The 14,178-nt window shown below is 42.5% G+C and overlaps 1 protein-coding gene across 2 annotated transcripts in view; it reads right to left on the bottom strand.

Moving 5' to 3' along the window:
• The window catches only part of P4HA3 (prolyl 4-hydroxylase subunit alpha 3), a 38,454-nt gene that overhangs the window by 8,585 nt on the left and 15,691 nt on the right, over positions 1–14,178 (bottom strand). For both annotated transcript variants that reach the window (XM_010366830.2, XM_010366829.2), the window contains exons 5-9: positions 12,666–12,717; positions 9,769–9,932; positions 9,350–9,526; positions 3,855–3,919; positions 1,445–1,604 (exon numbers count right to left, since the gene is read on the bottom strand). In XM_010366830.2, coding sequence (XP_010365132.1) covers positions 1,445–1,604; positions 3,855–3,919; positions 9,350–9,526; positions 9,769–9,932; positions 12,666–12,717 — 618 coding nt within the window. The remainder of the gene's footprint in view (positions 1–1,444; positions 1,605–3,854; positions 3,920–9,349; positions 9,527–9,768; positions 9,933–12,665; positions 12,718–14,178) is intronic.

Here is a 14,178-nt window from a genome sequence, read left to right as displayed (position 1 = left end):
TACACTAGTACCACACTGCCTTGATTCCTGTAGCTCTATACTAAGTTTTGAGATCAGGTAGTGTGTGTCCTCCAATGTTTTCTTCTTTTTCAAAATTGTTTTGGCTGCTCTAGGTTTTTTGCATTTCCATATACATTTTAGGATCAGCTTGTTAATTTCTATAAAAATAACCCTCCTGGAATTTTTATAAAGCTGGGGTTCAATTTATAGATCAATCTTGGGGAGGTCATTTTAATCCTCAAAAATCACTACTGGGTATCTACCCAAAGGAAAATAAAGTATTATATTAAAGAAAAAACACCTGCACCCAGATATTTATTGCAGCATTATTCACAACAGCAAAGTAATGGAACCAACATAAATGTCCATCAATGGTTGATTTAATAAAGAAAGTATGGTATATATACAACATGGAATACTATCCAGCCATGAAAAGAATGAAATCATTTCCTCTGCAGCAACATGGATGGAGCTGGAGGTCATTATCCTAAGTGAACTAACTCAAAAGCAGAAGATAAGATATTGCATGTTCTCACTTACAAGTGGGAGCTAAACAATGGGTACACATGCACATAAAGATGCAGGTAACAGACACTGGAAACTCCAAAATGGGGGAGGGTGAAAGGGGAGTGAGAGTTGAAAAATTATGTATCAGGTACAACATTCAATATTTGGGTGATGGGTACACTGGAAGTGTAGTCCCCACCATTACACATGTAATGCCCATATAACAAGCACGGCTGGGTGCAGTGGCTCACTCCTGTAATGTCAGCACTTTGGGAGACTGAGGTGGGAGGATTGCTTGAGCCCAGGAGTTCAAGACCAGCCTGGGCAACATAGCAGGACCTTGTCTCTACAAAAAAAATTTTTTTTAATTAGCCAGGTGTAGTCCTAGAGCTACTTGGGAGGCTGAGATGGGAGGATCGCTTAGCCCAGGAGTTCAAGGCTGCAGTGAGCTATGATGGTGCCACTACATTGCAGCCTTGGCAACAGAGCAAGACCTTGCTTATAAAGAAAAAAATAAATACATAAATAAATACGTAAATAAAAAACAAGCATATATACCCCATGAATCTAAAATTTAAAAAAATATATATTTGCTATTATCAGCAAAGATGGCCAGTTGAGATCATGAGGATAGAAGAGTTACTGGAGGAAGGACAATCCTCACCAGGAAGTCCCTGAGTGAAGAAGTCAGATGATTCCATGACAAGTCACATTCTTCCCTCACCAGCAAATTTTAGAAGAGAGATGGTGGCAGACAAGAAAATGAGTCAGCAACAATATGCTTGAAACTAATGCTTTCAGATGTTTCTAGAACAAGAACCTTTGTTCTAAGGTTTCACTTAGTATTCCCTGAGAGCCTACAAGAGTTCTGCCTCAGAGAAATAAATAATGGCCTGGCTTACTACCCCAGGGGATTGGTCATTGACTCCACCATTACCGTAGCGTGGTCAAAGTGAGGCTCATAGTGCCCTCCGATGCCATAGTTCACCACCTGCAGATACTCTGCATACGGAGGCCGGACATCAAGGCCTGTGAGGGCAGCAATGCGGTGGTTAAGGGTCACCAGCATTGGGTCAACGGTGTCCTTCAGCCAGGCACTAAAACACACCACAGATTGAAGCATCAATGATCTGATGCCTGAAATGACTAAATGATGTCTCTGAATGAGTGAATAAACAAATAAATTATGTTAATTGCCAGAAGGAAGGATGGAAGGAAGGAAGGAAGAGAGGGAGGGAAGACCGACATAACTGCCTAATTACCTACTCATTTCTCATGGTATGTCTGCCCAGTTCACTTTGTTGTCTACCTCAACAATCTCATGGCATTGAGATACAAAGAGGAGTAAGACAAAACCCCGGCCTTCAAAGCTACTATGGTGTAGAGACATCTGAACAGAGGGACCCGGATACACTGGGAAAAGCTTGAGATTTAGAGAAATGTGACGAGTCCCTGATCCTCTGTGATCCTAAGTAAAGTATTTAACCACTAACCTCTCTAAGGGTCAGTGTGTTGTCTATAAAATTGGGATGATAATAATATCTACTTCACAGACTTAAAAAGATTGTGAGAGGCAATGCTTATGAAGACACTTTGTGAACTATATGTTAGTGTTACTTTTAAACACAGGAAAATCTCTGCTCTACTGCAAGACAAGCCAGGACAGGGCAAAGACCAAACAGCAGAGTTCAGTCTTTTTTCCTGAATGTCTTGTTGAGTCACTTCTGACAAAGTAGCAATTTTGGAATCAGAATTTATGTCCCTGGAAAATGAGGAAGTGCTCCCTAAAGCCAGTGGGCCTCCTGGGGAGACCATAAGGCTCTGAGGGAAGAGCCTTGGCATGATATGGAAGACCATTTCTTTGCTCTTTGCTTTTGATGAACTAATGTGTTCATTCTTTTAAATAGAGTGCAAGAGAGTGCTATGCCACATGCTCTTAGGTTTACAGAGATCCCCAGGACAGGGTTATTGCCTTCTAAGAGCTCATGGATTATGGGAGAAAGGACAAACACAAATATAACTAAGAACAAAGTAAGGTACAGTGAAAAATTGAGAAACAGACTTTAAAGTGCTGGGGAGCACAGAGGAAGAAGAAGTTCATTCCAGTGGGGCACTCAGGTAAGATGGTGACATTTAGGCCAAATTTTGAAGGGTACATAAAATTTCAATAGATGGAAAAGATGTAGGAATATTCCAGCCTGAAGAAACAGCATAAGCACAGACATGGAGGTGTGGCAATAAATTATGCATAAGGAGATAGGAAGAAGTAACGGGAGATACAGCTGGAGAAGCAGCCTCAGGGCATGACATAGAAAGCTGAAAACACTGTGATATGGAATCTGGACTTTATGGATAATGGGTAGTCAGTGAAGGTGTGCGAGCAGGAAAACGATTTGGTAATTAGAAGTTCCCTGGTGACCTTTGGGAGACCAGCTCCAGTGAAGTTGTGAGGACAGAATCAAAAGTCAAAGAGCTGAAGAGTGATGCAAGTAGAGAAAGAAAGTAGTTTCTTGTTCTGAAAAGGGAAGCAAATACCACCTGCTCCTCTGGAAGCAATTAACCCAAGGCTGAATTTTCTCTCTGACACTACAATATCAGAAAGGTTAGAAAAAGCAATGAAGCTGAGGTCATAGGGACCTTCCATAGCTTAGAGAATAACTACTAATATGAAAGGCCCTTAATGTACCAGACCAAGGAAGTTAAGCCAAATGATTCTGAATCACAGCTTTGATCACTCACCTCCCTTCCCAGACAGCACAAACGAATCCCCATTCTGAGGTCTGGCCTCTTGCCAAGGATGCTGACATCACTGTCTCACATGTCTTTGGTGGATGCAAGTAAAGGGCTGCAGTGGGGGGTGGGCAGGGCTGGAGGGGTGGGATAAAGCTGGGCTCTCACAGCTGAATCTGCTCCTCTACAGAAGCCATCAGGGCCACAGAGTCTATTTGTCCTTCTGGTCTCATTGTTGGCAAGTCATGCTTTGAATATGAGTCAGGAGGTGGGAACAGAATCTTGTAAAGTTAAAATTACAAATGTAGACAGGACTATATCTTCTGGAAAAGCAATCCTGTTTAGAAGAACAACTACAGACTTATTTTTTGGTTTAGGCCAGAGGAGCTTTTCCAAGTCTCTCTCGAATGGCCTTCTAGTTAAATCCTCAGATGATCTAACAATCTGGGAAAGGGGAGTGGAAACTTCTCCCTCTTAAAAAGAATGTATCACTATAAACGTGAACTAGGAGTTCTCCACCTCTGGCGGTCCCTGAACGGCTGTTGCTGACTGGCAGTCAGCTATGCTACGGGCCTGAGGGTGGGCAGCAGGTATGACCAAGGAAGGGCCCTTCTTACCTTTTGCTGATGCGGTACTCCACTTGTAACTGCTTCTCCCCTGATGCCACCACTGATCTCTGTAGCTGGTGGGAAGGATGTAAGACAAAGTCCAAGTGGTTAGGATGCAAAAGGAAAGGCTTGTCATTCGACAGACATGCTCCCCCCTTAAGCATAAACATAACAGACGCCAGTTCCTCCCTAATTAGAGGACATTTTGCATGTGGGACTAATTTAGTGACAGCTATCAATCCTGAAAATAAAAGACCATAAGGGACTAAAGATCGTAAAGTTGAAAATAACCTTTTTTTTTTTTTTTTGCATTCAAGGGCTTAATTTTAATTTTAATTTTGGATGGGAAGTCTTTTGCATTGTCATGGGTCTTTAGAAAATAACTTTTAACACTGTGTCTAGTCGACAGTAAGCACCCGATAAAAGTTTGCTAAGTTGAATTGAACTGTTATTTGAATCCCTTTTGTATCTGCAAGACTGTGAGTTAGGTAAGAACAGGGGCTATTTCTCATTCATCTTTGTTTCCCACGGTCAGGCACAGGGGCTGGCCTATGGTAAGCACTTCGTAAGTGTTTGTCGAATTAAACGAACACCTCCAGCAACAGGAAACTCTCTACACTCAGAGGCAGCCTACTCCTTTTGAATATTCTAATGAAAGCCTTTCCTTATGGAGAATCAGAATCTGTTTTTGCTGCAACTACTTTTTAAAAAAAATTGATATACAATAGTTATAAATGTTGAGGGTACTTGTGAGATTTTCACAGCTGCAACTGCCTTGATTGTGAAAAGACAACAGCAGTTTTGATAACAGTAGTTTAATTAAATGCCTCTCTTTTGTTCTGAATGTCTAGATATAGCATTTAAATTATTATTATTATTATCGTTAGAGATAGGGTCTTGCTATGTTGCCCAGGCTGGAGTGCAGTAGTACAATCAGAGCTCACTACAGCCTCCAACTCCTAGACTCAAGCAATCCTCCCACCTCAGCCTCCCAAATAGCTGGGACCATAAGCACATGCCACCAAACCTGGCCAATTTTTTTTAAAATGTTTTTTGTAGATATGGGGTCTTGTTTTGTTGCCCAGGCTGGTCTTGAACTTCTGGTCTCAAGGGATCCTCCTGCTTCAGCCTCCCAAAGTGCTGGGATTATAGGAATGAGCCACCATAGCAGGCCTAAATTATTTTTAAATAAAGTGTCTCCTAATTGCAAAATCCAGGGACAGAAAGAGAAATATTATTTATTTATATGAGGGTAAATGCCTCTGTCATCAGAATGTCAGCTCATGAGGGCAAGGACTTGACCTTTTTTCAGTGCTGTATCCCCAGGGTCCATTCAACGCCTGGCAGTGGAGTAGGTGCTTAGTACTGGTTAAATAAACAAATGAATGAATGAAACAGGGCACTGTGCTTAAAGGTGCTCACAGGGCTCAGACCCAGCTCTGGTGCTTCACAGGCAGGCAGAGCCTGGGGCAATGAGCTACACAGACAGAAGCTCTTTCCCTTCTCTGAAGCTTCCATAATGTCATTGTCCCTCCTGCTAAACCAGGTAGACAGTCTTGGAAAAGCCACTTCCTTTCCTTGGGCCTGTTGCCCCATCTATAAAATGCAGCACAGGAACAACATGTGCTTGCGAGTTCCTCTCATCATGTGGCTCTACAATCTTATGAAGCAGGAAATCAGAAGGGGATTGATGTTGCCTCTATCCATTGTCCCTGGTGTGCTGTCCTGAGCCATTTGTAGAGGAGAGACTCACAGAAGAGAGATGCTCCCTTCTGTTCTTTTAGGGCCAAATCAATGGTTAAAAAAAAAGAAAAAGAAAAAGAAAAGGAAAAAAAACCTAAGGAATCCTTTCTCCACTCCAAATTAAGAAGCCACCTTATACTTAATTCCTGTAACAATCATTAATTGTCCATGTACCAGTCACTCATTTTTTGGAACAAATATTTATTGGTTGTTCTCTGTGCTAAGCACTGTGCTAGGCCCTGGAAAAACAATATGTTAACCCAGACAATGTCCTTGCCCCTAAGACATCTAATGGGGCCATAAAAGGTAAGTATAGAATGCCATGGAAATACAGAGAGGGGCACATAGCCCCTTCTTATGAGGGACAGGAAGTCTTTCCAGGATGTCCACGAGACACACTGGAATCATACGGGTGAGAAGTCAAGGGCAGCTCATTCCAGGCAGACAGAAGAGTGTGCAGCTGGAGCATCAAGTGCTGGGGGAGATGTGGTGGAAGGGGTTGGCAGCAGCCAGGCCATGGAGACTTGTAAGCACTCAAGGGCAAAAGTGACCCATTAAAGAGTTTCAGCAAGGGCTTGAGTGGTCAGACCTGAGCTTTTAAAGACTACTCTGGCAGCAATGGGAAGAACATGGGCAAGGCATTTGCAGAAAGATGATGCCTGCTAGTTTACAATCTGACTGGGGAAACAGGATGCTGACCCAGGAAACTGTCGGTGATGTCAGACAACACATAAAAGGCAGAATACATTTAAAAATTAAGTACCAAACAACCGGTGAGAAAAAGCTTAGAGTTCAGAGGAGGAATAGGTAATTGTATGTGGCTCTAAAAGGTGCTCTAAAAAAAGAACCAAAGGAGGCCAGACTGGTCAGGGCTAGCGGGCCCAACAAAGGTGCAGGGCTTCAACTGAGTCTTCAAAGATGGGCAGGATGTGCCGAGAGAGAGAAGTGATGAGTGAATGTGCTTTGGGAAAGGGACAGTGACTAGGAAGCAGAGATATTCAACACAAGCCACTGAGGCATCTGTCTTCAGTTCCCATGGGGGAGCCACTACCACGTGAGCCCAGGGCTGATTCCTGGGAGAGCCACAGACCAGACAGGCATCAGCAGCCCCAGAAAGACTCTTCTAGGGGAAGGAAGTGTGCCAAGATCTGTGCATGCCAAATGGATGACACGGCCATGAACATTTAAATCCACGTCTCTGGGTGGGTCACTTCTCCCGTTACCATGGTAACAAGGCTGTTCTAAGCAAAATGTAGCTGTTGGACAAAAGCTACTACTGCTGGCTCACTGCAAAGCTGAACCTGTTTGCTCCAATTCACCAGTGGGGCTTAATTATCTCAAAAGACTTCTGTGCAAAGATTCTAGACTGTCCTGGAGGGGCTTTTAGATGAAATGATGATTGCTCCTCTTCTCCCTCCAATCCATGTCTGCTGTCACAATCTTTCTTAAAAATCAGACATGATCATGCAACTCTCCCATTAAAACTGTCCAACAGCTCTCCTGCTGCCTAAAGGATAAAATCCAAACTCCCTGGCATGGCATTTATAGCATCTGCTAATGGTGTCTCACATCTAGCCTCATCTCCTATTACTTCTCGCCCCCATCCCTTGCACACTTCAGCCACCAAGTTTCTGCCCAGTCTCTGAACATACCACATATCACATACTGTTGCCCTTGCACATACTGTTTTGTCTTTCTGGAATACCCCTTGCCACCTTCTTTCTCTGATAGATGTCACCTCCACAGTGAAGCCTTCCCTGATTCTTCCTCCCTTACCCATCTGTTCTTCACCCAATTGCCTTTTCTTTAGAGGAAGCCTCCCTTTTTTATGTGCATAGTACAACTCCCTGCACACACCTCTATGATAGCATGTATCATAGTTTAGTGTAAATATTTGTTTTTCCCCATTGTGCACTAAGTTCCCAAGAGGAAAGAACCAATACTTCATCTCACTGTAAAAGCCCAGCACTCAGGCCAGTGTCTGGCACACAGTGGGCTCTATTCTCTTGATGAATGACTAACGGCTGCCTGGATGAACTGCACATGTTAAGGGCACAATGTCTGGCTTGACAGAAATAATTCTGAGACAATATGTTTAAAGAGGCAACATGCTTATAGAGGTGCATTATTTTTTAATATTTAGCACGCTTCCAAATGGAAGATTAAATGTCCTCTTCCCATTGACATCCAGCTTGGCTTGGTGACTTGCAGTGCTTTCCCTGTCGAAGAATTAGAACCTCGCTGTTGACTGCAGTAGTGGCCACATGCTTTGCTCTGACCAACAAAACATGGGTGGAAGTAACATCTGGCACTTCCACGCAGAAGCTTTATGAGCCAGCTTATGTTTGCCATTTGTCTTTTTCCTTTTCCATGAGACTGGCAATGTCCCGTATAGAGGCTGCTCTGTCAGGCTGGGTCTCTGAGTGAAGACAGTGTGGGATGGCTTTAATCAAAATTTAATTTAATCATGATTGTAATTTAATTATAATCATAATTACATTATAACTAAATTATAACTAAATTTTTCCTTAAAACAGCCCTGTTGTCATGGAAACAGGAGAAGTGACCCACCCAGAGATGTCTATTTAATCGTTCACGGCCATGTCGTCCATTTGGCATGCACAGACCTTGGCACACTTCCTTCCCCTAGAAGAGTCTTGCTGGGGCTGCTGATGCCTGTCTGGTCTGTGGCTCTCCCAGGAATCAGCCCTGGGCTCACGTGGTAGTGGCTCCCCCATGGGAACTGAAGACAGATGCCTCAGTGGCTTGTGTTGAATATCTCTGCTTCCTAGTCACTGTCCCTTTCCCAAAGCACATTCACTCATCACTTCTCTCTCTCGGCACATCCTGCCCATCTTTGAAGACTCAGTTGAAGCCCTGCACCTTTGTTGGGCCCGCTAGCCCTGACCAGTCTGGCCTCCTTTGGTTCTTTTTAAAACGAAATTATAATCATGATTATAATTGAAGCACAAAGTTTAATTTATAATTCTATGTTATAATTTATAATTCATAAATGAGGCACAGAGATTAACAATAATAAAATAGAATAATAATAATAATATACTATATTAAAGTTACGGGAAAATGACCTCTCTCTCTTAAAATATCTTATTGTACTAAACTGAGAATAACTGAAACCACAGAAAGTAAAATTGCAAATAAGGGGGACTACTGTACCTCTAAGTTCTAGCTGTGGCTCTAGCTACATGTGTGACCTTAACAAGTCCCTTCCCCTCTCTGGGCCTCAGTTTCCCTTTTAACAAATAATGAAGTTCAGCTTTCTACTCTAACTCTGTAAATATGTGCTAGGATTTTACTCCTTGCCGCTGTCATTTCACCCTTTTCCCCACCTCTACCGATTATATGGAATGGTTGACACTTTTGAAGTGTTCTTTTATATTTGCATTTTCTTAGGTTAAACTTACATACAAGGATATGCACAGGTCTCAAGTGGACCATTTGGTGAGTTTTGACAAATGCATACAGCCATATGTACCATGTCTCTAACAAGATATCGAGAGCACATTTTCAATACCCCAGAGAATCCTCTTGCACGTCATCCAGTTAATTCTTTCCATCCAGAGGCAAGCACTATTGTGATTTTTTTCCACCATGGATTAGTTTTATGGAATGGTTGGCATTCTGAACTCCTTAGCTCTTTGAGGTGTCTAGTTGTTCAGGTTGCCTATTCTGAACACTCCTGAACTCCAGGCATGTGAAGACACAAAGATAAATTCTTGGCGGGTTCTCAGGACACTCACCCATGGTTCTGCAAATTCTCTAATTTTCTGAGCCTCTGAGTCACTGACAAAGTCACGGTAGAGAGCAATGTAGGGCTCCAGGTGGATGACCTCCTTCCGGATGGGCTGGAGCAGCAGGTAGGCATTGGAATTGGTCTCATAGGAACAGTAGAGGCTAGGGATCTGGTAGAGAGTGGGCTGGAAAGAAAGAATAGGATAAGCACAAGAGAAGAAGCGTCTAGGAGCAAAACTCCACTTAGGGGAACTATGGCATAAAAAAATTGGAATGCAAGAGATACAGAATGTGGTCACTCTGATGCTGCCCAAGTGAGCTTTATTGTTTTTAATGCATCAGCTCTATCCCCTCATGTTATCCCAATTCTAGTTTCTCACACTCTAGCCAGGCCTCTCCCCCTTTCTCTTTCCCTGAGGAATCCTACCTGGGAACCCAGGGTCTGACATAGCCCCTCGTAGGTGTCTCTGGTCTGCAGGTGGGGTATATTGGGCCTCTGGATGACAGCCTCAGCTACCACCTGGTTGGGGCTCTCTGCCAAGAGTCTTTCATATTTCAAGACATTCCTGGCCATCCTCTTATTATCTGGGCCTGGAAGAAATCAGAGCAGGGAATATAAAATAGGGATTAACAAACACTGGCCGCAGGGAGTGCCACCAAGGTTTCCTCCAGCTTCACTGCTGCACAAGATGGGCAACTGGATCTCCTGAATAACTCCTCATGTCAACGCACAGGAGGACACAAGGCCCTCACTCCCAGAAGAGTACCTGGTATTTTTTTTTAAAGTACCTGTTTTTTTTTTTTTTTTTAAGTACCCAAAGTCCTTTGCACCTTTGAAGATGCAAAGGTGCAAAGGGCTTTAGGAAGCAAAGTGGAACTTAAAACTCTTAGGCCAAGGGCTCATGAGGATGGCTGCTCTGGGATAGTGTGATGGTGTATATGGGGAAGATGAAGCTTCATTCATTCATTCATTGATTCTTTCACCCATCCATTCAGTAAATCTTCAATGAACATCTACTATGTACCAGATACTGTGCTACAGGCTGACCTCCCAGAATTTAGAGTCTAATGGAGAAAAAGGACATTAAATTATCACTTACAACAAAATATGATAAGTGCAATGAAAGAGAAGTCCAGAAAGCCAAAGCCTATTGCAAAAGGACCCAACCTATTCTTCCCCAGAGAATCGGAAGCTAATTCATTCCTGGCTCCACTAGATCTTTCAAATCTCCTAACTGGCCTAGACCCAGAGCAAAGAAGTATGGGGCAGAGGGACTCTAGACTTTGGCTCTAGACTGGATTCCCACAGGGCCCTTGGGAAACCCAATAAATCTTGTGTCTTGTTCATGCCCACCTGTCTGTACCCACTTTGGCTGCAAGTTGCCCCATGCATTGGCAGAGCTACCCATGGCCTGCTGGTCTCTTTGCATGACTCTCAATGCATCTCAGAAGGAGATGCTGAATTGTTCTAAGGCTCCCAAAGTATCTTTCTCTGAGGAACCCAGTGTGCTTCTAACCACAAGCATCACCCTGGCAAAGGAGGAAAGGAAGGGGCAGAAATTACCATTCTGTTTTAATAAGAGAAGAAATGAAGTTTTGGAGAATGGAAATTACAAGCCCAAACCCCAGTGAAAATATTGCAAAGCCAGAAATAAAACTGGGAATCTCAACTTGCCATGTTCTATTATCCACCTATAAAAGCACACAATTTGGGTGGATAGCAAAAAATTTAATAGATCAAGTGCAAAGAAATAAAAAGGTTTGGATTATAATTTTGTTTGTACCACTAACTACTCATGTGTTTGTAGATATACAGCTACTTCCTTATCCTACTGTTTGCTAAATTATCAGAAGGGAATAATGTTACTAAATTGATTCATTAAAAAGTTATGTATACATGCAATTGTAAAGTCCTATATGAAATACTTTATAAATATTAAAACAAAATAGTGATTTTTGTATCTCATTTTAGTATCTAAATACTAAATACTCATGCCTGTAATCCCAGCATTTTGGGAGGCCAAGGCAGGTGGATCACTTGAGGCCAGGAGTTCGAGACCAGTCTGGCCAACATGGCAGAACCCCCTCTCTGCTAAAAATATAAAAATTAGCTGGGCATGGTGGCACATGGCTGTAATCCCAGCTACTTGGGAGGCTGAGGCACAAGAATCACTTGAACCTGGGAGGCAGAGACTGCAGTGAGCCAAGATCGCACCATTGCACTCCAGCCTGGGTGACAGAACGAGACTCTGTCTCAAAAAACAAAACCAAAAAACAAACAACAAAGAAAAAAAACCACACCCCTAAAAGCAAAAGCAAAACAAAACAAATAAATACTGTATTAAAGTAAAACCTAGGAAGCCATCTACCACTAAAATGTTAAGCAAATATACACATATAACTTTGAAGCAAACATTTCCAAGCAGATAGCTGAGTTAGGAAGCATCTCCCTCCTGTTTAACTCATTTTGTTGTTAGCAAGGGACTCCCTGAAGGGGGGATGATGCTGAATTATGTGACCCACTGGCTGGGCAGGATGCATGCATCACAGAGGGAGACCTGACTTAAAGGGAAAAACTGGCATCTCTCTGTGAGCAGCTGAACTGAGCAATCCTGCTGAGTCACTTTCCTTCTTGCGTACATAGTGCACACTGATTTCATTCATTCTTGGGTCTGCTTCCAAAATCTGGGTCTTTAAAATGTCTCTGAAGAAACTAGCTCCCACTCCTGGGCTTTTTCCCATTGAAGCAACACTAATATAACATTGATTGGGTGGAGGAAGGAAGGGACAGGTTGATATCTTCTCAGCATTTTCCAACTAACTTAAAAATTTCCCCCGATGCATTGAACAGTATGTAAGATTTCACCAAAATTTGAAATGTGACCTGGATTATGAAATCAAGATAATAAAGATAGGGCCAGGCACAGTGGTTCATACCTGTAATCCCAGAACTTTGGGAGGCCGAGGTGGGGGGACCACTTGAGGTTAGGAGTTTGAGACCAGCCTCGCCAACATGGTGAAACCCCATCTCTACTAAAAATACGAAAATTAGCCAGGTGTGGTGGTGGGCGCCTATAATCTCAGCTACCTGGGAGGCTGAGGCAGGAGAATCGCTTGAACCCAGGAGGCAGTGAGCTGAGATCGCGCCACTGCACTCCAGCCTGGGTGACAGAGTGAGATGCCATCTCAAAAAAAAAAAAAAAAAAAAAAAAGATAATAAAGACAGATAGCTGTATTTCTCTTGCAGGAATTAAAAGCAGGAGCAGAAGGGAGTTCCCCCATAAGTCAGACCTGTGGCTGGCTTATCTTTTATCCATTACGTACTGTAGAGAAGAAACTCCCGAGAGAGGCTGAGGGCACATGAAACATTTCCTGCCTGTTTCAAAAAAAAAGGAAAAGAAAGCATTAACTTCACTGAGGACATCTCCTCTGAACAAACCATTAAATGGATTAAAAAAAAAAACTATAAAATATTCTTACCATAAGTAGATAACAAGGCTCACTGAAAGGAACAGCAGACCAGAAATGCAGAGGATCTATGGCCTCGCTGCAAATGAGGTCTCACCAGTCTCCTCATTTACTAATGACTTTTTTTTTTTTTTTTTTTTTTTTTTTTTTTTTTTTTTTTTTGAGACGGAGTCTCGCTCTGTTGCCCGGGCTGGAGTGCAGTGGCCAGATCTCAGCTCACTGCAAGCTCCGCCTCCCGGGTTCCCGCCATTCTCCTGCCTCAGCCTCCCGAGTAGCTGGGACTACAGGCGCCCGCCAGCACGCCCGGCTAGTTTTTTTTTTTTGTGTATTTTTAGTAGAGACGGGGTTTCACCATGTTAGCCAGGATGGTCTCGATCTCCTGACCTCGTGATCCGCCCGTCTCGGCCTCCCAAAGTGCTGGGATTACAGGCTTGAGCCACCGCGCCCGGCCCATTTACTAATGACTTATGACCACCCTTACCAGGCAAGGTAGGAAAATAAATGAAAATAAACCTTCTTAAAGTGCCCTCAAATCTTAGAGCGTGCAAAACCACGTAATTGCAGGGTGCTGTTATTTGTTATATTATATTTAATAACACAACCAAAGTTAATTATATTTAACCTAATATGGAACTATAAAAACCCTAGTAAAAATATAATTTGTTCTCCAGATTCAGTTCTTCCCAGAGTCCACAAAGTTAGTGGAGGAAGGCAAAGAAAGAACTAAAATGGAAACATTGCCCAGTGCACAGGAATTAACTCTCCCTGCAGCCATTCAACCTTGGGCTCAACATAGTCAAAAGGAAATAGGGCTTTCCAGACAAATCTGGGGAACAGAATCCTGGATGGGTATCCAGCAGTCCTCTTCTGGGTGCTGCCAAATGATGACTAACTGATAGAAATGTATTTCATTCCAATCACTTTACTTTAGCATATTAACAATTCACTTTTAATGGTAAAAACAATAAGCAGCACACTATGAAACATACGAGAAATGGAAAAAAAATTACTACACCAAAATCCAGGGACTGAAGCACTTTGGATAATATATAGTTTTTACATAGTTATAAGCATATTTTTATACATTTCACATCCTGATTGTTTCACTCTACACTGTTATCAGGAGTATTTTGATATCATCACATAGTCTTCACAGACAGCATTTTTAAAGGCTGCATTTTATTCCATCCAGAAGATACACCACAGAGAACATAACCATTCCACTACTGTTGGACAAATATATTGTTTCTAATTATTTGATATAATGAATTACTCTGTTCTACATTTAACAAGGAATACTTGAGTAATCTATGAATATCTTATAATGTCAAATATTAAGGTCATAGCTTTTCAAACTCTTCGTGAGATG

The sequence above is a fragment of the Rhinopithecus roxellana genome, chromosome 15 (genome assembly GCF_007565055.1).
Source record: "Rhinopithecus roxellana isolate Shanxi Qingling chromosome 15, ASM756505v1, whole genome shotgun sequence".
Lineage (NCBI taxonomy): Eukaryota > Metazoa > Chordata > Mammalia > Primates > Cercopithecidae > Rhinopithecus > Rhinopithecus roxellana.
Note: the sequence above shows the minus strand (reverse complement) of the source record. Positions and strands in the feature narration are given on the sequence as shown.